Source organism: Vicugna pacos, chromosome 34, assembly GCF_048564905.1.
Source record: "Vicugna pacos chromosome 34, VicPac4, whole genome shotgun sequence".
NCBI lineage: Eukaryota > Metazoa > Chordata > Mammalia > Artiodactyla > Camelidae > Vicugna > Vicugna pacos.
In genome coordinates this window covers 7,549,663-7,574,942 of record NC_133020.1, presented here as the reverse complement: position 1 = coordinate 7,574,942, position 25,280 = coordinate 7,549,663, and the positions used below count along the sequence as shown (strand labels likewise).

The 25,280-nt window shown below is 34.8% G+C and overlaps 1 protein-coding gene across 4 annotated transcripts in view; it reads right to left on the bottom strand.

Moving 5' to 3' along the window:
* The window catches only part of SOX5 (SRY-box transcription factor 5), a 377,294-nt gene that overhangs the window by 342,759 nt on the left and 9,255 nt on the right, over positions 1-25,280 (bottom strand). Inside the window, exon 1 of one of the 4 annotated variants that reach the window (XM_006199937.3) lies at positions 19,714-19,853. The exons of 1 other annotated variant lie outside the window; for it this stretch is intronic. In XM_006199937.3, coding sequence (XP_006199999.2) covers positions 19,714-19,751 — 38 coding nt within the window. In that variant the 5' untranslated portion in view covers positions 19,752-19,853. Of the gene's footprint in view, positions 1-4,049; positions 4,156-19,713; positions 19,854-25,280 lie in introns of those variants that run through there. 2 more of the 4 variants (XM_006199939.4, XM_072954197.1) reach the window with 2 other exon arrangements.

The following is a 25,280-nucleotide window of genomic DNA, read 5'->3' as shown; positions in this document are numbered from 1 at the left end:
CGAAAAACTATTAAAAAGGTAATAAATGTTCTTCTTTTATCTCCTGTTCTTAATGTTCTTTCCTTAGTAATAAAAAAAAGTTTAAATTCTTCATTGTGAGCTGAATAATGCTTGATAGCCAACTAAATTAAGGGGTCTTCAAAGTATAAGTCAAGGTTCACACATCATGGGTATGGCCTTTATCTGAGCATTTGACAATAAATATCAAATACAGAAAAAGTGAAATTAAAGACCACTGTGAAAGAAAAAAACCCCCAACTTTTCTAAAAACACAAAATCTAACTGATCATACATAGTAAGGTCACAACAGAGAATATAATTAAATTTCTGATATAAATGATATCAGGTAAACATAACCTATAATTGTATAACAATTTTAATTTTTATTAACATACATGTTTTCACCTGAGGATATCGAATACCTCTGAAAACAATTTTTAGAACTACTATTTATTGAGCCCTAACATAACATGACAGCTTGTACTGAAGCAACTGAAAATATTATGTTTAGAAATTTTACAGCTTAAAAAAAAAGCACTGAAGTTTATGATTCCATCAATTAGCAGGATAATAACAAGTCAATAGCTTCATCAAATTAAATCATTCTTCAGCATTTCCACTTAATAAAAAGAGACAATCAACAGACTGTTCAAAACCAACACTTCCCTACAGTTTCTCCACTCAACCTCCCTCTGACCATACAACGTCTCTTTTCAATTCAAACCATCCAACTGGAACTCGTCTTCTCGCCCCTCACAAACCTGAGTGGAATGAAGGGCATTAGAAGTAGGTAAACAACCAATAACTGTCACTATGTTACTGAGTCATGTGGGGAGCAGGGCAACACCCAGAGAAAATGGCTCAGTTGTTCGCACTGGTAAAGCCGACTTTGTTCCATTAACTTTCCAAGAACACTGGTAGAATATTTCATCTTTAATTCATTCAAATCCATTTAAAATTTACCTGACTGCAGTAATTTGACTGGGTTATTTTTTGCTCTCACAAAGTGCCATTTTTATCGACACACCAAGGACAAATATAAATATGTTCAACTTGATTTTCTGACTTACGTTCTGCAGATCAAACTACTATAAATCTACAAAAAGAAAGCTCTGTAACCAATTACAGGGGCAGGAAGAAGAAAGCTGAAGGAAATCTGCAACACAGGATCACGGCACAGTCACACGCAAGGAATACATTAAGGCACTTGAGGTCCTTCAGTTAATTAATTATACTGGTGTTATCAGGACTTCGTATAAACTGAATCCCCTGATAACATAAGCCAACGTTTATTGGTTACATACAATGTCAAAAGGACAGCTCTGAGTTGTCCATGATTCATCTCTTTTCATCTTCAGAACAGCTCTATGATGTAGGCACTATTTCTACTCCACTTCACAAGTGAAGAAACTGAGGCTGAGCAGACAGGCTAAACGACTTACCCAAGGGGACTCTTTTGCATAAAATTGCAACAAGTTTGTAGACTAGGCAGTCTTATTGTATAGCCACACTAGTGCCCTATATGAACGTCAGGTATGGAAGATTCTACCATTCAGCTTTGAAAAGTTGCTCATCCTCACAAAAGCTCCAACACACAGAACAGAACTGGTTCCCACAACACCTCCTACTAACTTCTCCACTCACAATCTTTGCCTTTATTTATCGCAACTGTTTGCTTAACGTCTGTCTCCTTATCAGACTATAAGCCCGATGAGGACAAGAGTCAGTCGTGTCTTGTTCATTATGAAATCTCCAGAAGCCAGAACTTTCTGTATATACAAAGTGTTCACTAAGTATTTCATGAAGGAATGCACATTTTACTGTTGCTTTAAAAATCTGTTCTCCCAAGTGCCATTCTGAAAGTTCTGTTGGTAACTACAAAAATTGACAATTCATCAATAATAATAGCTAATATGTATTTAGTGCTTACTGTCTTAGGTCCACTCTAAGCATTTTATTTATATACAATTACTTAATAGCTACACAAACTTTTTTACATAAGAGGAAAATGAAATTCAGGTAAGTCAAGCAGTCAGCCGCACATCAAAGTTAGTGAACCATACAGCCAGGATCCGAACGCAGGCATCCGACTCCAGAGGCTGAGCCTTCCGCTAAATGTACAGAGGTGCAATTTCCAAATTCTTAAATTCCCTGTTTGAGTAACTGCTTTGCGCTATAAAGCAGCTGGAGAATTGGAAAATACTGCTAACAAAAAAGATCTCCATTCCATAATCTTAACATACTTATTAAATAGTAGAGTGGTAGAGATAAACAGAAAAGAATAGCCCATACTTGCCTCTAAATTTTTCCAAAAATTAAAAAAATACTTCAGAAACCTTAAGAAGATTATTCTGACTTTCAAGATGTGGGAATGGTGAATGAAGAATGAGGAAAAGAGTTGAATTTGTTTTGATTGAGGTAGTTGACTTCTAATGTTTTGTCATAAGGAGCAAACACTGCAGTTTTAAGTATGAATTCCAATCTAACAAAATACACTTTTACAATGCTATTACACAGACTTTGTGATCAATATTTTTAGATGATTACCAGCAAAAGTTTTCATATTTATGGCCATCTTCAGAGCAGACTTTATGGATAAATTGTGATGGTTTCTTGGATTAAGGAAGTCCTATTTTTTCCTAACTAGTACCAACTAGTACCAAACAGCACTGTATGAGACAAATCACCATGGCTTGGACAGCTTTCTGACGACAGATTATATCTCTTAAAATCTAAGCCAAGGAAAAAGAAAGTCTCCATGAATTTGGTACACAAAATTTGAACTTGGAGGTAGCCACTTCTGAGAGATCTAATTATAATCTTAAGTGATTACAAAAAGGACAATATTCTAATACCAGTCTTTAAAATCTGTATGTAATCTGAATCTAATCATGAGGATACAACCACACAAATTCAATTGTGAGATATTATAAAAGCTAAACATTAATGTCAAGACAATAAGATGGCAGGGTACTATTTACAATTAAAAGACGCCCAGAGAGACATGACAAGTAAATGCAGCACCTGATGCTTGACTCGATCCTGGATTTAAAGAGAAAAAAAAGCTTAAAACATCATTATTGGGACAATCAGGAAATGTGAATATGGATTATATCAAATAACATTACTGTATTAATGCTACTTTCTTGGTTGTGCTGATGTTTCCGTGGCTATGGAGGAGAAAGTCCTAGTTCTTAACCCTGTTAGCCTGCAACTTGCTTTGTTTTCAAAAGGGAAAAAAATAAAAAGAAAAGCAGAGGGGCCAAAAGTTAGTAATTTGCAAAACAAGGTGAAAAGTATACGGATGCTTATTGCATTACTCTTTCAACTTTTTTGTAGATTTAAAGTTATTGAAATAAAGAAAGGGAAACACTAAGAAGAGCTCTGTATCTCTAAATAATTGTGGTATTTTTTTTTTTAGATGACCAGCATATTTTCAGTTGTACAAATGTAGTCAAAAATCTTCCAGGCTTATGGCTTAGATTTGCCATCATGATCTATAAAAGCCTAAATGCTATCATGAAAAACAGTTTTAAAATCATCATGCCAAAACCAAAACCATCAGTTTTGGCAATGCTTTAGTTTGCACACGGAAAAATAAAAGCAGTACTTCTAAATGATACTCTTGTATTGATAAAAAGTGATAAATTGTAGATATCTTTCTGATTCTACACTCTTTCTGCTGTTGCCACTCCTTCCCATTCCTTTTCTCACACTGATGTGTACTTTCCTGTTGCCAAATTATTCACATAGTAAGTATTCACCAAAGATTTTTAAATGAATAAGTCAAGATGGTAATGTTTCTGTGTCTACATCACTCTAAATTGTACATGTCCTACTAAGTCACATGAAAGCATAAAAACTATCTGCTAATTTATTTCATTTAGTTAATCTAGAATGATTTTAAAAGTTAAGTCAACCTAGAGGGCCCAATGAGATGCTGTATTGTTCAAAATCTGGAGAAACAAAACATTCACCAGAGTGGACAGTTAATAACAGACAGCCTTAACAAGCTTCAAATGACAGTAACCCTAACTGCTGTACTATACCAAACTCTCGGGTCTCGGCTTGATGGTCTTCAGGCACTCGAGCAGGTCCAAGACTGCTTCCTGAGGAACATTCTCACTCTGTCTCGCTGTACCCCTAAACTTAGGAGTCACTTTAAGGAAGGAGGTGGGAGCGCCCTCAATCTAGGCAAGAATACAACTCAGTCAAGGAGTGATTGTTCCTCATCTCTTAGCAACAGCCTGCATGTAACAACTGTTATTTAAAGGAGATAGTTTAAGGGACACGTTAGCCTTTTCTTAGATCTCTGCCAGTATCCTTTCACCAGGAAATCTACATACCTGGCAAATGTTAGTTTAGCTACTTATAGAAATGCCTTCCTTCACTAAGTTAGTTATCGTTCAACATTCTCTCTCTTATCTGGTCTCCACTGAAAACGGCAGTGTGAAGAATGCCTTACAAGTCTTCTTCAGTGCTTCTATTAAAGACGATTTAAGGATTTATAAAATAGATTACCCCCACAGACATCAGGGCCCCCTAAAACAATCACAGTCACTGATAAAATGGTAAGCTTTAAAAAAAAAATCACAATATGGTAACTATAACTCCATTATGATTGTCAAGTAATACAGTTATCCTTAGACAAGGTTTTAGAAATAATTCTCTTCCCTTATTTTATCTATCAATATGCACACTTACATAAACATATATGGTATGCTTTATATATGCATAATATATAACTGTATAAATGTATATATTATATAGAACAAATATATTTAATATGTTTGTATAATATGTAAAATATAAGTGATTCTATGACAGGAAGATTTTATTTTTATTTTTAATATTTTTAATCCTTTTAGGAAATACCTGAAATACTAATAAATCCTGTGAAAATCATTGGCTTCACCATTATTTACTAAGTATTTAATATATGTGTATACAGTCCAATGTCATTTGCCATTTTATGTGAAATATTCTTGGAATTCTTTCTATATGATTAAAATCTCTTTGAAGAAATTAAATCCACTTCTTGAGCATACTAAGTTATATATGCTTTCTTATTTAAGCAGAAAACTGATCAAAATGGTGGGAAATAGTATAATCCCCATCCACAGATGAAAAAATTAAGGCATGGAGAGCTCATGTAATTTGCAAAAATCAAATGGCTAATAAGTGGTGAAGAATAAATTTAAGCAGTCTAACTCCAAGGCCCATCAGTAACTACAACTGTACAGCCTCTCCTTAGCGAGGTATCAAGAAATCAAAGAAAGCCCCAGAAACCTCAGCCATATCTACACATGGAAAAAACACTTAAAAGATCAAGACTTAAAACAGATTCACGGAACAATTCAAATCTTATCTATATATACTTATTTAATAGTAAAATTGAGAAATCTGTGGAATTAAAATCACAAGGTTCATCTCTATTCCCAAACGGCCTATTGTTCCCAGGAATCTGCAGATTTTTACCTGTCACATACCTAGTTAAGTTTGCTACTCAAAATTACCAACACTCCCGCCTGCTACCCAATAAAACAGGTATGTCATGGCTGCAAGTTATATCGAAAGATTAATATCATATTAACTATATCATTATTTATTAATTTGTCAGAAAGTTTTCCATAGAAAATCACCATATAAGATGTGAACACTGACATACTTAAAATTTACTGTACTGTAAAGAGGCTTCCTGCTCAATTAAGACAGCAAAAACTAATGAGGTAAACTTCCTGAGAAAAGGCACTGCCTGTCCACACAGATATTATTTTGACAGGTAGTCCCTGCAAAGGAAAGAGATATTTGAGAAGTTTTATACAGTCACACTTCTCACAGTAAGGAGTGTCCATCTACAATGTGAATTGGAAATTGGTATCTCTCAAAAACAGTTTCAGGTAGCCTTTACCAAGAAACCCTTTGTATACTTATCCAGATGTCTGGATATCCACCACCTAGCACTTCATTCACCTTGTGCCATGAACGAACGAATTCATTCAGAGAAGAAAAGTTAGAAGTTCATATCGCAGTCATTGTATGTTATTGATTTACAGTGTCCGCACTTTTATAATAGTTATTCAGCAACTAAAATAATTCCTGGCATAGCAGGTATATGCAATACATTTGTGGAATGAATAAAGAAATTTCTGACACCAAAATGAATAATAATTATAAAGTTCTGGAAGCACTTTATTATCAAGATCAATACAACAATTTGATGGTTAAGAGCGAGATCTCTGCAAGCGGACTGTTCCGGCTGGTACTGCAGTTCTGCCACTTATTACCTGTCAGAAATGAGGCAATTCTCTCTGTTTCATTTTCTTCATTCACGAAATCAGGGTAACAAACAAGTTTTTTGTGAGTCTCAGTCTGGCACATAGTAAGTACATACTGGCTGTTAGTGCTATCTTTATATCCACAGAGAAAGAGCTTGGATCTCAACTAGCGGGTCAGGTTTAGAAACTGTGTAGTACCAGCTGGGATGCAAAAGGAGATGGTATTCCTACCCAACCACAAACTTCTTTAAAGCCAGTGAAGAAATGATAGATACACTAGATTTCATAAAAGCAAATATAGCTGTACCTTCCAACATATAATCTCTAAAATAATCCAGACAATCCTTAGCAAACATTGTTTTTCCACTGTAACTCCATGGAAGCTTTGAGAAACTGACAATATTCACTGGGTAAATGATATGAACATCTGTGCAAGTCAGTGTTACTATTAGGGCTTTTTTTAAAAGTGATAAAATTTCAACTTCTTGTAGAAGAAAGCTAAAAAGGAAGATAGTTAATAAAAACCTAAGTTTTTCTGAGTCATTGGTACTCTACTGAGCTGTGAACTGCTAGAATCTAGACAAAGATAGAAGTTTTAATCTTCTTTCCTCCACAGAAAGGGATAACATAGCGCCATCTAACAGAAGATAGTGTGAGCCACAAATACGAGCCACATAGATAATTTGAAATTTTCAAGGTGTAACATTAATAAAGCGAAAAGAACCAGGTGAAAATAGCAACATATTGTTTTTAAGTCAATATATCCAAATATTATCATTTCAACACATAATCGATATTCTAAAATCCTTCGTAAGGTATTTTACACCCTTTCTTTCAAACTAAGTCTTCAAAATTCAGTCTGTATTTTATACTTACAGCAAATCTCAATTCAGATTAGCCTCATTCCAAGTACTCAATAGCGGCTAGTGGCCAGTGGCTACCATGTTGGAAAGTACAGATATAGAAAGATTCCGAGAACATTAATTTACACTTTTTTTTTTAACCAAATCACATACTTCTTCCCTACAAGCTAAGGTCTCAATATACCCATGGTAATTCATACAATGTAGACAAATCAATAAGATAACACACACTAATAGCTTGATTTTCCTAATATTTATAATACAAAATATACTTCAGATAAGGAAAAAACTGAGGTCAGATAGGTCAAATTACTGAGTCAAAAATTCATTGTTTGCTTACAATGTCCTAAGTGACAAACTATATACTCTTACCACCTACTCTATAAATTTACAAATTTCTGGTATGTAATATTTGCCAATATTCTAGTATTGAGAGTTTCTCTCATACCTTTAAAGTAAATGAAATGGGTCAAATAATTAGATTTTGCTTATAATTTACTGTCTAGAGCATGATTTTCTCTTCCTGAACTAGTGATGAAACAGCCCTGGTCTGACTTAATACTATAAATTCAGAACAAATGGGAAAGCATTAAAATCAGAAGTGCTTCTGGACCATTAACTTCCATGCTGATTTGACACGCACCATAGTATTCAGGCAACAGACTCAGGCATACAACCTATTCCTAAAGCAAACAGTATTTTATCTCATAACCATCTGGGGTTCTCCTCCTAAGGGCCACTTGCATAGTGCTATCTGGTGTATTTTAATATACTAAGACCTACTTTAGTGAAACCCATTTTGCTAGGAAAAGACGACTGACATAGAAGAGATTATAGAGAGAACAAAATTTTGGCTGAGGCCCTTGTTTTCATTATTTAGCTGAAGAAAATCATTGGTTATATTTGCTTTCAAAACCCTATGGTTTTTCTAAGGTACCAATAAAAGTGATACCATTCATAACGTGGACAGTGGTCTCTTTCATATATCGCCTATAGTCGCAAACTTAAGTGCCAAGCAGATGGTTGAAATCTGTTTTGTATAAAATGTGCGCTTTTTTCCCCCAACTGTGTTCTTTGTATTCATATTCAGCCTAGGTTTGAGCCATCAAAACACTGGCACTATGTCGATCATTAGCAGCATTTTAGACAACTGGCAAATAAGGTATTCACTGTTCTCCACAAAATGTTCAGCTAATATTTCCCAGATGTATAATTAAGGCAAAAGATCATCTTCTTAAATTGGTATCAGCACTTTGGATGGCTTCTGGCTTTCAAAAGATTGTATCAGTGGAAAACAATTTTATATCAAAAATAAGGGTTCTGTTTCTGGGGTGTTTTGTTTGCTTGTTATACAGCTGCCCACAAAAATAAATCTATAAATTTCCCCAAGCATTACCTCCTGTCTAAGGACTGGGTAGCTGACGTAAAACAAGTCATATTACTTTTACTATGAAAATCTATGATATACTGTATTTGCATAGATAAGTTTCTTCAAGCTATTTAATATTTTCTAATTTTCAAAATATTTGTACAAATAATACTTTAAAAAGCAATATAGAGTGTGACCTTTTAAATTTAACATAAAGTCACTCTTTTTTGTTGTCCAATAATTTGTTCTATAAAATGATTCATTCTTATGATCATACACAAATAAATGAATTTTAACTTGCATAGGTTAAAGCATAGGAGTATGTTAAATCAACAAATTCATTACTTAAATACTTGTTACATAGGCATATGCAAACGTAACCTTTGATGTATCAGATTTCCTACATCTACAATGGAAAGAGATGTGTTTTAAGGGTATTTCACAGTTAGCAGTAAGCAGTCAGAGGAAACTATAGCTATATTGCTGATATGTAGGTACAAGTTACCTGGGATCAATAATCATAAGTGTATTTAAAATAACTGTAGTTGTGTTAACTACAGATTTAAAAAATAAGTCAATAAATTTCTTACAGGTATTACTTTATATGCTACAATAATTTTCAAATTTCAAACAAAATACATAATTTTTATTGAAGTTCTGACTATATTACATTTGTCAAAAATTAAACTTGTTTTCAAAGTTTGAATTCAGTGGTTTGTGTTCAGAGCTATCCAAATATTTTTATAAATTTTCATAAGTTTAAGATGCCTCATGAGCATCAGAGGATAAATTACTTTATACTCATTTTAAAGCCCATTTTATAGACGCATGGCTGAAACCCAAAGAATTTAAGTGACTTATACATCACAAAGTTTTAATTCTTGATTTAGAAACTGTAGGAACATATGCCAACTTCGTATATCACTAAATGCTAGATTATAAAATATATTAGCAGTAAGTTGCCCAACTGGGATGATTTCCAGATTTTCTTTCTTGTTTAACAGTAGGAAATGTGCACAGTTCCCTCCCTCTAAATGTAGTTCTGGTTCAATAATGTTCTTTTCTGCTTATTTTTTTAAACTGTATTCATACCTGTAACCAGGATAATTAGAGAATAATACCCATTCTTTATTCATAAATTAAGTGGCAGGAATAGAATTAAAAAATTCAGCATCATGATTATTAAGCAAATAATTAATTTTAACATATATAGCCCATTCCTGTGTTATCTCAAACATACAAATCTATATTTAACATTCACAACTAATTTGTACAAGAACTTTCTGATACCACAGTCATATTTTCAAAGTACACATAATACGGAAGGTCCCTGGATATGTAGTCAAAGATTAAGCTAGTGATGGTATAACTGTACTTTTTTTTTTTAAACACCGTGTTAAAAATAAAAGCACGCAATCTGCCGAATGTAAGATATTAACAGTATGCGAAGCTTGCCCTCTCAGATCGCATAGCTTTTTAAGTGCATCTTACACTGGCTGCTCTACTCTTGCTTCACAGGGTTTAACATTTTTCTTGCAATTGCCAAATACCAATTAATGCATATTAGGTTGACTGGCCTGCTGCATTAGCTAATAGTTGCCCAATTTATTTTGAGAACTACTTAAAATCTTTCTTTGGACTACCTGTTTGTAATCTTAGCTGATCTTGCCACTTTCCAGGCCAATGTTTTATTTATTCATATAAAGAATCCTGGCCAGAGCCCCGGTTTTGTCCTAATGAAGTACTATCTAGTCTAGTCTTTTTTTTTTTTCTTTTATCTCATCCTTACAAATAGACTTTCAGTCCTTTGACGTAAAATGCCACTCTCTGGCTTTTCATATTCCCCCACAATGCCTTGTTTAGTAACCTATATATAATTTATTATCACTGTATTTGTGATAGTTGAAGATAGTGACCTGACGCACCTAAGAGTTTCAAACACATAGAACGTGAACTGTATCTTTTGAAACATTTAGCTTCAAAATAGTTCACAGTAGATTTGAGCACTTAATCCTGAGTAAGAATTATGCACAGTACTTAGATTTAAAACTCCTAAAATATACTATGGGTCCTTGCTCTTGTACATCACCACTCAACTGACAAGTAAATTGAGAAGTGATTCCACATGTTAAAGGCTGGTGGTATGAAATATTCTGTCTCCAAGTAGATGCACAAATGCAAGAATTCTGACCACTAGGAAGCTAGGAGCTAGGAATCTTTCAAATTTACTTCAAAGTGATGAAATTTTAGAGTTGAGAGATTTTAGAAATTATCCAGCCCATCTTCATATTTTACAGATGAATATGTTAAGACCCCAAATCTTTTCTCAGTCTGTAGGGAAGAACTAGAACTTGAGATCCGAACCCAGCTAGTAACATTTCCTGTTATGCTATACTTCCAAAAACAAGTCAGTGAAGACACTGACAAATGTAAATTTTTACTGAAAAAGAGGAAATTGTTCTATGCTTCAGGAGAAATACAAAACACACACACACATACACAACCTGTCTATTTTGTGTGTGTGCCTTAACCTTCTAACACTTAAATTTCTAACCTCAACCTGAAATCTCAAATAGCCCCAAATGTTACTCGAGCATACCTTGATTTAGCCAACTTCTTGAATGCAAATTTTCCACTAAATATGGACTACAATACCACCTTCAGATTTTTAAAGCTGGAATGTCAGGATTCTGTGCTGCACATGAGAAAGGGCAAATGGACCTTATTTCTAGTCTTATGAACTATTTCTTCAAGATTTTTCTCCCTAAAACTGCAGTTTCTTCAAGATTTGGAATGATTTAATCAAAATCAATTTATTGAAAATTATATTACACTAAAAGTGAAAAACCTTCTCCTGAATTTCAATTTTTCATGCGCATATATGTGTATAATTATTACACTTCTCAAAAGCAAATTCTTCACATAATTGCTAGTGACTCCCAATTATTTTTTAATTTACTTTTAAAAGTCTTTACATTCTGCTCCTTCACTTTTCTTCCTTAAATTGCTATCAGGAGCTTTTGGATATGCTTTTTTTCTCTGGAAGAATGCTTTTAAAGCATTAAATATTCCTAAACTGTTTATAGGTCAAATGAGATCCATTTTATTTTTCCGGTAATGCTAAAAATTTTAGAAACAATTACACTACCATATTTATATCCCATAATCCTTAGGGCTCTAAAAACAATACATTTTCCTCTGTTTCCCAAAATCTAACTATGTTTAGCACTGGAGAGAAACAGAAGTTCTAGTCTCAGAAATAGCATTCATTGTTATCTTTGTTTTTCCATTCCAAGGTGCTCTGTTTGATTAATGGTACTTTGCATATTACGTAAGTTTTCTCCACATCCTGATGATACTATGGGGGCGATGACTGTACGTTCAGCTATCACTCATTCAAGGTCAAAGTGGAATTAGTGAATGAATCAGAAATTGAAGTTTGACTACCAGTTCATTCCTTTTTCTATTAAAGAACAAGAATACTATACATTATCCTAACAAATCTGCAACAAAGACCTCTTGTAGTGCAGATAAAAAAGAGGTAATATTAACATTAATTTTATGACATCTCCCTGCAAAGTCTTCTCAAACGTATTATGAAATTCAATAGCAAATTTTTTAAATAGGGGGTTCAAACAAAAGGACATCAGAAAATGAGTTTTAAAAAAGGCTTTGGACTTTTGGCTCAGGGCAAATAACCCAAATGAAGAATTATAAGCAAACAAGTAATATCTTGACTCCAGAATTAGAACAAAAATGTTTTAAAACTTTGTAAAGCAACCTATACGAACTGTGAATAAAAAATTAATAGCATAAATAAAGCCTTACTTTTTCATCGTGTGCCCTCTTATGTGAAGGGATACTTTTTAACTTTCAGTGTTGGTGTTTCTTTTTCATTAGGATGCTCTTTTACTAGATGAAAATTGCTTAACATGACAAATCAACAGATCACATGTGGAAGGTCCACAACCAATTCTCAAACAGCCTAAGCCTTGGTATCATCATCCTAATTAATATAAAAACAGAAAACAAAACCAAAATCTGTACTAAAGTAAATCATTTACCACATTTAAAGTAAATTTTGATTAAAAATATGCCAAGAAAACAGGATTCAGGCCTGTGCCTTCTTTTACTACTAGATTAAAAAATTGTCAACAAGCAAAGCTGGTTAACTCTTTCCTTTCTTTTCTCAATAATGCTCCCGAAGCCCTAAAGGAGAAGACACACTCTTTACGAAATTGCTGCTCAGTGTCCCAACTGATCTAACTCTCTAAAACTGCCAATATAAAAACCTTATAAGGTTTTGAGGGTGCCTTTTTTTGGCCCTATGCAGTGAATTTCATTTCTTCATATTACATCTCCTCTCAATGTATCTGATTCTTAGGCTTCAATGTGACAGAAATGGTTGGGATGAAGAGGGGAGGCTCATGTGCATAGGACATGATAAAACCCTATGCATCTCCACAATGAGAAATATTAACAATGAAGCTACTAATACATTTTTAAGAAAGATCATATCTTCTGTTTTTTTAACATTTTCTTTTCTAAAGAACACATTCTTTCAAAGATGTGAGGAGCAGAAATAGAAACACTGTTACATATGAAAGTTTCAAAGGATTTGCTGCCAGCAGCTTTTCTTTATAGTGTTCCTCTTACCTACAGTATGTGTTGGCACTGGCAGGTAGCCCCAGTTCGTTAGTAGCCAAATTATTTTTGTCCCTGAAGTAGGAGAAATCTCCATAGCACATGAATGAGACATGGTTTACTAGTTTACACACATCTTTATAACTCCAAGAAACCAAAACTCATTCACAAATGCTTTCATTTCAGAGAAGGGAAAGGCTACAGAATACCAGAACTGCCTATTTCGAATTCCTAGTCCCCTTTCTCCACGAGAAAACGAAGAGAAAAAAAGCGTTTTAATTTCAATAAAGAATTTCGGTCCTTAATGCAAGAAAAATAAACAGCTTTCTGTTCGCCACACTCCACATTCCATCTAAGTCAAAATATTCCAGTACGAGGCATTAAGAAAAAAATGTCATTTAGTAATAAACCTAAATGTCTCCAGATAAAAATTCATCATAACGGCACAAGAGGTTTAGATAACATGGTTCACGATAGTTAGCGTCCTCACATTGCATGATCACCAGCTACAGTTAGATCCTGCTGTACCACCTTCACGAAGATAAAGAGAAAAATAGGAAGCAGATATAAGCAGAACTTAGAAATAAGCATATAACATAAGTGATGATTCAGCCATAGCAAATATCTCTGAATTCTAAGGCAAGACAAAAGTAAGTGTATTAACACTAAAGAGCCAAGTGACTGAAATGTCACTTCAATAAAAAGAAAGAGATTTGAAATACAATGAGCTGAGTTCAGATTTGAACTGATTTCAGCTTCAACACTGATTTCAAATGTCTATGAACAACCACAAGCTTTTGTTTTTAATTTTCCTTCTGTCATATTTTATGGGTAAAAAGTCCTTAACCTGTCTTGTAAATAGATTAATTACTTTCAGGCTGGGTGACAAAAGGGCATAATGACTGGAAAATGATACAAAAGAAACAGAAAAAGCAGGTTAATAAGTTTATCAACAAACCTGGGTAATTCTCATGAAGTACAGATTAAGGTTCAGTGGTTCCAAACTGGCAGCATTCAAGTTGGGTTCATATTTGGGTTTTTTGTTTTGTTTGTTTTTTTAAACCACCTGTCCTAAAACGACATTGTTTATGCTAATTATCTTTGTTTATGCCACAATTCTGTTTGTTTACTACATTCTTTTAAAATACCATATCCCTATAAACAGTTCTCACCAGAATTCTTCTAAATCTTGTTTCGGTCTGGTCCTTCTCGGCAGCCCACTGAGCAGAATGCAGCTCTACAGTGAAGGCGCAAGAGCTGGGAACAACTTTGAGCCTCTGCCTCCTCAGGCTGGCAAAGGCAGGGAGTACTGCTGAGGTTTCCTCTCAGGCTCCAAGGGAAAGGGATACTGAACGTGGAGCATGCAACACCCCCCTATTGGACAAGCAGAACCATACGCCACAGTATCTCCAGAGATGTATGAACTCTCAACTAGTAAGTTAAGAGGAGAACAGATAATGCTAAGGAGACAGGAGTGCAGCTTCCAAACTGCAGGAGAAAACACAAAAGTCAGAAGGGATGAAAAGGTCTCCTGAACCATTACCAGTTTCTGATTAAAATGAAGGAATATGAGGCATTATCTTACAGAATGCCCAGATAAATTTTGTTCCTTCAGTGAACACAGTCTTTACATTTTTTCCTTCTCTAGCAATATTACTTAATCCTGTTCACCTATATGACATTCAAGCCTTACATTTAATATAAATGATGATGCTCTCAATCAATGAAAAGAAAAAAAAAAAAAGGACAGCATGAATGAAGCAAGAAAGACCTGGCTACGTTTTAGTCTATTTCTTGTTGAACAAAATTTTTCCATTAAAAGGAAGATGTTTCACGTTTTGGTTAAATCTTTGAACATCTTTCTATCTGATTGCCATCATTAGAGTCAGAGACCTCACATATTAAGCTATATGTAAGTTAGAAGAAGAGAAACATCAAGCTTGGTTTATTTCCCATGCTGTTAGTTAACCTCACTGAAACTATACATGAGTCACAAATTATGGAAGAAAACAAAAAAAATCCATCAATTTTATTTATTTAACTAGTCTATAGGAAGGGAGGTATTCAATATACATAATACACATCTGCCTTATACATATACTCATTAGTGGCTGAAGAATTGATAGTGAAAAGAACAGACAATAAAAATCAGACTTTATCCACAAATGTAATTTTGTTTTTTAAAATGCATTATGAATGTAATCCATTTGAAATAGCTTCCAACTCTATGGAGGAGTAATGTGCTAAAGTATCAGAACAGGCCTTATTACCTGCCTCCCAGGTACGATGCATATTCAGACTTCAGTTAAAAGCTCCCTAAGCACAGGTAAACACTTTATTGTATGCTGACTATATTTGAGAAACGTAAGGTGAGAGCCCACCAACGCGTGAAGTGATCAGAACACCCACACATTTCTCCATCAACCTATCAACCTACTGAACACTGAGCTACCTGACATCTAACCCTTAATTGTTCCTGGTAATCAGCCGGGTCACCCGCTAAGTCTTCAGGACAGTACTCCAGCGGGAGCGGGAGAGAAGTATAGTTTGCCCACTGCTTCAGGCAAGCTGCGCTCCAAACTAATCCCTTAGCTCAGTTAACTCACCAATTATTGGGGTGGTAATTAAAATCTATAATCAGGCACCTTTTCCTCCACAAAGTAATAATAAATAAAAAATAAACTTAAAAAGTGAACAGAGGCAGATATAAGAACATCCCCAACACAGTATCAAACTTACAGGTTTACAGTTACCATAAGGTGACAGAATGTGAACAGATAACTTCCCTTTGATTGACACCTAGAGGTGACCTGCTAACTGGAAGTATTTATCACTCATGAGCACAATGGTTAAAAAAAAAAAAAGTTTTTAATTAAGCTACATCAATCTGTCCAGGGAATAAATATTTTATTACTATGGCCAAACTTTAGGTAATTAAAGTACTGCTAATGTTAGAAATACTCTTGCAGCCCACTAATAGCAATTTTTCATGGTAATTTTACAAAATAGTTTTTTACAGTACCTGATATATATTTCTTTCTTCAGAAAAACTTAAAAGTTTCTTGCTGTGAAAAAAGTATTTCTTTAGTCAATATGACCATAAGTAAATTTGATGGGCATATAAAGTAAATAGAAAGTTAAATTTTTACTGCAGAAGGTTTTACTCTTGTAATCTCTTCAACATGTAGAAAAGAGGCAGTGTGTTGTCTGCACCCGTTTTGAGAGAAGCAATCAAATAGGTACTATTATAAGCTGCATTTGCTTCATCCCACTACCTTCACGTCCAACTTTTTTTCTTTCTAGACTTTATCAGACTGTCTTCTCAAGCAATCATCTTACACTTGCTTTTTAATGATGTCTCTAACATAAAGCAATCAGAAAGTGTAACAAGTAGCTTAGTCATAAAACTATAATGCTACAATTAAACAGGATAAATATAAACAGAAGAAAAGTAATAGAACACATACTATTATTGATAGTAACAAAAACTGCTTTTTTTCCATTCATCAGAAATAAACTGATATTGACAATTAAGACAAATATTTAAAATATTTTCATTCTAGGAACATAAAAAATGATATTCTGAAAGGAAAAATCTTGTTATAATTTTTTATTATTTATTTTCAGGTAAATATATAAATCGATCATCTTCATTGTAAAAATTCTAGAAGAGTTCAAGTGTTCATTCTAATGACGCTTTACTAACACTTAGACCATGTTGCCAGTTATGTTCTCTCTAAATAATATGATGCACAAGACTCTGCTTACAAATAATTCCTTACAACATACTTTGTCTATTCACCTCCCACCTGAGAACTGTGTTTTTCATTAATCATAATCAGCTATGTTAGGAATGCTTGAAAATAAAAATAAAATATTTCAACCTGCTTGCTTTTTAGAATCACTGGTCAGTTTTCTTTACCTCCTAAATATTTTTTGGCAGACAATGAAATTGTTGCTACTTCTGAATTACTAAACAACTGTTTAGCAGTCTGACAGTATTGACCATGTTCATTTCTAGGGCTGGTAATACAGACGTGACAAATCTATATCCAAATTGTGATCCTGATATTTAAGTTTTGAATATGCCTTAAAGTTCCAACTAGTCTACAGGTTGGAAAGAATAATAGAAGATAGACAAGACTCTACCGAGGAAACTAGAAAAAAAATCACATAAACTTCAGAAATACATAAACCCCAAGCAACTTATTAATATCCCCTAAAGCAATGTTCTCCATTTCATAAAGAAATTTAGAAGTCTTCTTTTCAGATTTCTGACTAAGTTTGAGTGAATAACTCATCTATAGCAGGTGAGCAAATAGAATAAAAATTAACACTCAATAGAAATGAACTACTTATTCAATGAAAGTTGCAGATAGCTGAAAAGACAAAAAAAAAGCCGACTATATGTGACACTGTAATCACTGCATATATACCTCCTTTGGAGAATATACATATTAAATATTGAGTCTGCATGATATATACTGTATGAGAGTACAGATACAGTCACCCGTACAAATTCAATGTAAACAAATAGTAATGATTTACTGAGATTTTTGTATGTATTACCAACTACAACCACAGGGGAAATTATTAAGAAATTTTATATTGTAGGACATTTTTCAAAATTGTTTTAGCTACTAATATTTCCAAGTATGCTGTCTGTACTAACAACTCTATTGATTATCACTTGCTTATTTAATTAGCCAGTTAGAAAAGCATGCCTCTGGGTGACAAAAAAATGAAATTCTCACCAGGAGGAAAAAAAATATTAAGAAATTTGAGCATCAGAATAGGAAAGGGAAAAGTTTAGTTTAAGAAGAGATAATTGAAAAAAAATACGAATAAAGTTCACAGCAGGAAAGCTTGCCTATATAAAGAAATAGGCTACAGCCTGTTAATATGTAACTACCTTTTTATAAGAATAGTCGGTTAACAGGCTTACAAATCAGACTCAGAGTTTTATTTTCAAAAAGTATAGGGCTGAAGAATACTATCATTTAAGTGCTGCTCTGTACATACTAGAAAACTTCCTGTGGTATTAAGCAATAGCACGTTCCAATATAAATAACTTCAATATCTACATAAGAGACACGCTATGTTTGCAAACAAAAGCTAAGCATTTTAAAGAGTTAATATATAGAACTTTGAAAAGATTATTCAAAACTGTCAAGAAAGCTCAATCATTCACTGGAATTATCTAGTGAGGATGCACCTTAAATTAAAAAAAAAAAAAGAAGAGGAGGAAATGAAAAAAGAAGACAGCACTGAAGTATACATGTTGGCTTTTTTACTTTCTTCCCTGATCTGATATTGGCTTCTCTAATATCTGACCACATTCAAGCATTATTTTATTCTCAATACCCTTCTCTTCCACTGCTTCACTTCTAGAATGTTTTAATCTTTGTCCTTTCTTTTTTCGTCTTTTCATATCAAATTCAGTCTTTTGAGCGATGAACAGCTTGACTTAGCATATTTTTAACCAGCTGGTCTAGCACCTAGCTTGCATTGCATAGTCAGATACAACAAATGTTTATACAGAAGGTAGCTTTCATGAAAATGAAAAAAAAAAAAGCCTGGGTATCATGCATCCTGGCTTTTTTTAGCTATTTTTTTTTTCTAATTCACCATACAGAATACAAAGTTTGAATTCTTTTTAATGGCAAACAAAATTCTATTTATAGTTCCAAAAAATGAACTTATGCTGGGATAAGAACTCAAATTTAAAAATTGCAATGTGTACTTACAGGAGCACGAAGAGGGCTAGAATTCTTTCAAAGCCCTGCTTTACTTGCAACAACATCAAATGGAAGGATACTGCACATATTTCTCTAATAGGAACTACTTAATTACAAATACACTTATTCCCATCATAGCAAAAGGGAAAATATAGTAAATCAAAATTCAGCTTAAGACAGCATAAAAAGTGGCCACTAAAACTTAAAAAGAGATCATCCCCATTTCCCTTTTTTTGACATTTCAAGAGTAATCTACTAATAGACTACTGTGATACTAAATTTTCTTTAAAAAAAAATCCGCTCTCTTATATCAACAAAAGGTCATGTGCTTTACTGAGCAGCTTCCAAAGTTTTACAGAAGGATCAAATAAGAACTTATAGCCTCTGTTTTAACCACCACTAAAAACCTTCTGTCACCCTAGAAATTACGAGACAGAGATGTTGAAAACGGTAACACTCTGCACACAAAAGCGTTTTAAAAGGTGCAGAAGGGGAGAAAAATATCAATGAAGGAAGAAAGTAAGAGAGCGAATGAGAAAGAGAAAAGCAGCGAGTGGGAGAGAGAGATGCTTAATGTTCATTTAATTTCCTGTTATAGGACGCAACCTACAAACATTAGCAGAAATCTCGGAGACTTTGCAAATCAGTTCCATTTGGTCTGGGCAATCACAACAAAAATCAGCTAACAAGATTGCAGAAGCACTAGCTAAAAGCTTCTCTAACAAACACGTTTTAAGGGAGCATCTTTCAACTGAGCCAGAGTCTACTGTAAAATGGGAGAGTTGTACTTCAATATATTAGGGGGGAAAAACTGTACTCACCTTTCAAACTCCTGAGGTAAATCAGGGTCAGTAAGCATGCTGGAAAAGCACAATTTCCCTTTGTCACAGCAGCCACCTATGATCGTCTCCAACTGAACCTGTCAAGTGAGTCCAAACCTTCTAAACCAATTGATTCTCTCTCTCTCTCTCTCCCTCTCTCTCTCTCTCTTTCTCTCTCTCTCTCTCTCTGTCTCTCTCTCTCTCTCTCTCAATCTCTCTCTCCCCCTTCTCTCCCTCTCCCCCCTCCCTCTCCTAGGACTCCTTGACCAGTCTCTTAAAGGGGTAGCGCACTTCCAGCAGCGGGGTCTGGCCGCTTCCCCCTCCGCCAGCCCAGCCGCGCTCAGGCTGCAAGGCACTAGACAACCTCAGGGTGCCTGTCCTTTCCTTTTAATTCTCCCTTCTAGACATCACCGAATGTGAGAAGTCAACTCATTTGACGCATCTCCCATACTCTCTCTCCTCTAAATAATAAAAGTCACACACATGCACATGCATGCACACACACTCACACACAATATGGTTTTTTAAATGCATTTGCTACCGATTAAAAGAGAAATCTGTATACTGACAGAACCCCGATTAAACTGCATGTATTAACTAATTAGGCAAAAAGATTAAATGTTAGTAATAGCATTTTCACACAAAGAATTGTTATGCCTTCTCACCCTCTTCTAGGCTCTCTCCCTCCGTGCGCACACGGAAACACACGCACACACACACACACACACACACTCACACGCAACAATCAGGCATTGTTCTGAGGGAAGAAAAGCAACTTTGACAGATTGAAATATAGCAGAGGCCCCTTCAAGGAAACCTGTAAACAACTTGTCACTCACTCTGTCGGTCTCACTGTTAGCTCGTGCTTTCCACAAAGTGGTGCGAACGTCCTGGCAACCCAACCAAAGTTTCCTCGGCTCCAAACTCCATAAAACCCGATGTGCGATGTGGAGGGGAATAGGTATCCACATGCCAAAATAACGCACACTCGAGGGAACAAAACCACAAGCCAAACCAAAAAATGAAAACAAAAAGAGGGCACTACCAAACTGTCCTGTTTGGGATTGCGGGGGAGGTCGGGGTGGGAGGCGCTCCCCTGGCTGGGGATCTCTTTAATTTCCTCTGCCCAGGCAGCCACAGATAACAAGGTGGACAAACTCTGGCTTTACTGCTCCTAAACTGGCTGGCAAGGCACAGCCTCCATAGCAGTTCCAATTATCTAGATAAAAATCTGGCAGGCAAGGAAGGTAATCAGGTAATGTACCTTTGACATGAAATGACAGAGGCACATACACACACAGAGAGAGACACTTACACAGACACGCATGCAGAGATGGTGGCTGCCCCGTGCACCGCAGCATCTGGTCAGGGAGTAAGCACACACTCACCAACACGAGATAGTGTGCATTCTTCACACACACACACACACACACACACACACTCTCAGTCACTCACACACGCTCTCCACTCCTACTGGGAGGGTTCATTCTGCACAAAGGGCTACATTACAGAGCCCGCCCCAATAAGGGAGAGAGAGAAAAAAAGCCTTCCATTGTTGAGAGGGCAGGTCAGTTGATTAGATTTTCTGTGGAGAATTCCACGAGGAAATTCCCTTCAAAGCCGAAGTGATTAACTGGGGGCTATTCTGGAAATGGAGCAGACAATGGCTCAACAGTCTGCACAGCCAATGTCCAGGCTGGCACTGAACTCACTTTAAAAAAAAAAATAAAAGCCAGACTCCCTGTTCTTTTCCACACATTCCCCCCCAGCCCCCTCCACTCCTTCCAACTTCCCCTCCCAATTCCTTTTATTTTGCAGCTGGACAACATTAAGGGCCTTTAAAACCACAAGGGTTGACCCCACAGCAGTTTGATTAGGTCCCACTTTTTTTTCCCTGGCGACAGGCAGACAGTAAGTTTACTTTTTTAGACATACACAATGAGACACCACACACAAATTCCAAATAGCAAAATCAGTGATTAACCTTATCATATTAGTAAATTTATTCTTCAAAGGTTATACATTTTTTGCCAAAGTTGATAATAACTTAATAGTGAGATCCATCATTCACGGGGTATCCTAAAAATAAACGTACGCATACTTACAAAATCAATGTGGAAGAAGATTTAAGCATGTCACTATGGAGTTAAGAGACTAACAAAACACAGAATTATGACCCACCCTGAAAAAGCTGTTAACAAGGGATGTGGCAAAAATGACTTGATGCTGACATGATTTTCGTTTTCAGCAGTTGGGGAAGGGGAAAGGCTATTACTCACTATTCTTTCTTGTCGTTAGCCTCAAATTATTTTTTATTACAGCAACAACCCATTCCTACATAGAAAAATGAGAAAAACTGTGTCATTTCTTTTAAATATCTTTATTTCAGCACTTAAAGAGACCTACAATCTAATACACTCTAATTGATAAAGTATACAAAAATAATTTTTTTCATGGTTAACGGTGGTTATGGGATTTAGGGAATGGTAGCTGCCTGGCTACATACACTTTAAAAAATAGTTTTTAAATTTTTTCCTAATTAGAGAATCTTGTTTCATCTTGTATCAATAGAGAAAAATGAAAGAGGAAGGGTAAGTTACAAGGGGCAGTGGGAGCTGGAGTCAGGAAGAGGAGGAGGCAGCGAGGAGAGGATGCGGAGAGAGCACAAGAGGAGACATAGTGGCAGCATAAAGATAGAAACAAAGATAATGGCCATAAGGCAGGATGCTGAGATCCGTATGGTCCCAGCTGCTGTCTTGCTACAGCTACTACCTCTGGTTGTTTCTCTGAAACTCTAATCCAGAAGGTCACCAGAGCAGGTAAGAGAGAGAGCGTGGGTGTTTGAGGTCAACTATTCTGTAAGGGAAGGATGCTCATAACAGAATCTTCCTTGTCTTTGGATTTTTTTTAATGGGCATTTAATATATGCATGTGTAAGTATACATATGCCAAATAAACACAAAGAACATATAGGAAAATGTTAAATGGTTTGGAAGTTAGTTTAAGATCTCAACATTTCTATAAACATTCCTGTAGCCATTCAAAAACAAATTATTTCTTGCAAAAACATCCCTGCTACAGGAATTGAAACAGACTAGGAAATAATTTGAAAATTTGCCAAATATAATAATGATCATCCTAATAATGATAATCTGAACTAATGGAACTCCTAGCTCATAAAAAATTTTGTTCACACAGATTAGCTCACGGATCACATGCAGCACAGAAAAGAACGGCTAGGTACATCCCTCATTTCTCAGGGTTTAAACTTGGGCAAATTTAAAGTCACACAACTGGTTAGCGGCCCATTTGGTACTTGAAGACAGATCTTATTTCAGTTCTGATACAATAATACAGAATAAAATAACAGTATTTATAGTTGAATAAAAAATCCCAAGATGGTACTCACTTTCTAAGTGACTGCAAAAGTTTTCAAGTAATTGCTAATGAATTTAAATTTGATACAATCTCATTGTCACTAAGTTAGTACTGTATTGATAGTTGGATGAAATAAATATTTCTAAATGTGTCTCTCTAGGCTGTAGAACTTTTCTTTCATTTGAACTCTATGTTGCAAATTAGCATTTCTACAAGATTTTAGAAGTGAGCAAAAGAGAAGGCAGTTCCAAAATGTCCTCATCAAATCCTGTCGTTGACAGTTTTATAAAATAACTGAATCAATCCAATCAATGCAATGCTTAACAGTAAATTACTATTATAAATCTTTTTATTTTACATTAAATGTTAAAATATTTAAATGTTAAACATGTGTTAATGATTAATACATAATACATGCTAAATAAATCTATATTCTTTATCAATTACCTGAAAATTTTAATAACTCAAATATTCAACTGGCTATATATCTGATATTCCCTACCTCAAAACTAACACTCCAATAAGATTTGGTTCTACTATTATAAGAAGGTCTCCAGAAGGCTTCACAATATATGTAGATTGAGACACACTACAGCATTCACTGAACATCTATTAAATGCTTAACAACATGTTAAGTACTATGGCTTTAAGAGAATAATTCAAGAAAAATTTGTAACAAATCTAGTTTTAAAAAACACGTGTGACCAAAATTCAAGCTAACTGTTTCATATTCAAGTCCTCTAAGGTAAATATAGTAAGAAAAGTTAAAACCAAAATAAATAAGTAAGTGAACAAAAAGCAACGACAAGAACTTACTGAACATTAATTGAATTGTGGGAAATACAAAAATGATCTATAAACATAGATATACAAATATAAATGTATCTTCAGAGAGGATGAGAGCACAAACCACAAACTTTTATATTGCTGCAAAAGTATTATGGAAAATAGGATAAACCTGAAAGTGTGCTTTTGAGTTTATGTTGTTTCCATTGCAAATATAAAAAGGAAACTCACACAGGCTAAGGAAATATAAGATATGCTAGTGAACACTACTAGAAAATTCTCAAAGAGAATATCAGAAACTTTTAAGATCATAAACAAGTTATTTCCAAATTTAACCCTTTTCAGACAATGTTTCAAGCAAGTTTTTCTAATACCTTCTTCTCAATTTAAAGGGAAGACTTTCCATTCCCCTATTCTAAGATAGAATTGTTAAACATCTTTAATTCTAATAACTGAAATTGAAATATGTAGTCACAGGTACGGATTATACATTAATATCTGATATATGTTCCTATCATCAAGCTATAGTTTCCACATTTTATGGAATGTGAAAGGTTACTGTTGAGAAATGAAAATTTTAGCATTATATTCACAATGAATTTAATACCAGTGTCAGACAGTGTCAATATATAGACTTCAGCTGACACAAAAAGCATGAAGAAAAAGTTCAGCTACTTTTTTATCCCTGCAGTTATTTACTTTGTCACAAAAATGTAAAAAAAAAAAAAAAAAAAAAAAAAAAACTTCCTCTTTCAAAAAAAAAAAAAAGGAAATTCCAAGACAAGTGCATCTGTGAGCCTTTCACCAAACGCCTGACGAGCGCACCACTGCCCTGTCCCATGCAGCTTGAAACTCGGACTTAGAGCCTTTTAACTGGACCTCTTTAGAAAAACTCCTAAGAAACTTAATAGTCCCTCCTCCTTTTTAAAGACCTAAAATTCAATTCCACATAATATACTCATGCAAGGGAATTGGCATGTAGGAGCTTTATATAAGTTCAAGGTTTTTCTACCTTCATACTCTTCTGTATTGTCAATTGGTTAGTTAGAATATACACACGAATTGTCCTCAGATCAGATTTTTGACCAACTAGTGCTCTTCAACAATACATTCTTTGAGAATATGTTCACCGTAGAAACTCCAGTCTCATACTTCTCTCAAAGAGACGATGCCATGCCTCATTACAGCTCCCACTGTTTATATGTCTTACTATTTACTTCCTTCAGAATAATCTGAAGTAATTTTAAAATGATAGATTTTATTGTTTGAGGACTTTGCACCGGTCACTGCAATGCATATAAAAATAAGTTATCTCATTTAATATTCAAAGCAACAATATGAGATACGTAGTTGTATCATCCCAACTACAGATGAGGGAAGCACAGCCTATGAAGAGAAGTACC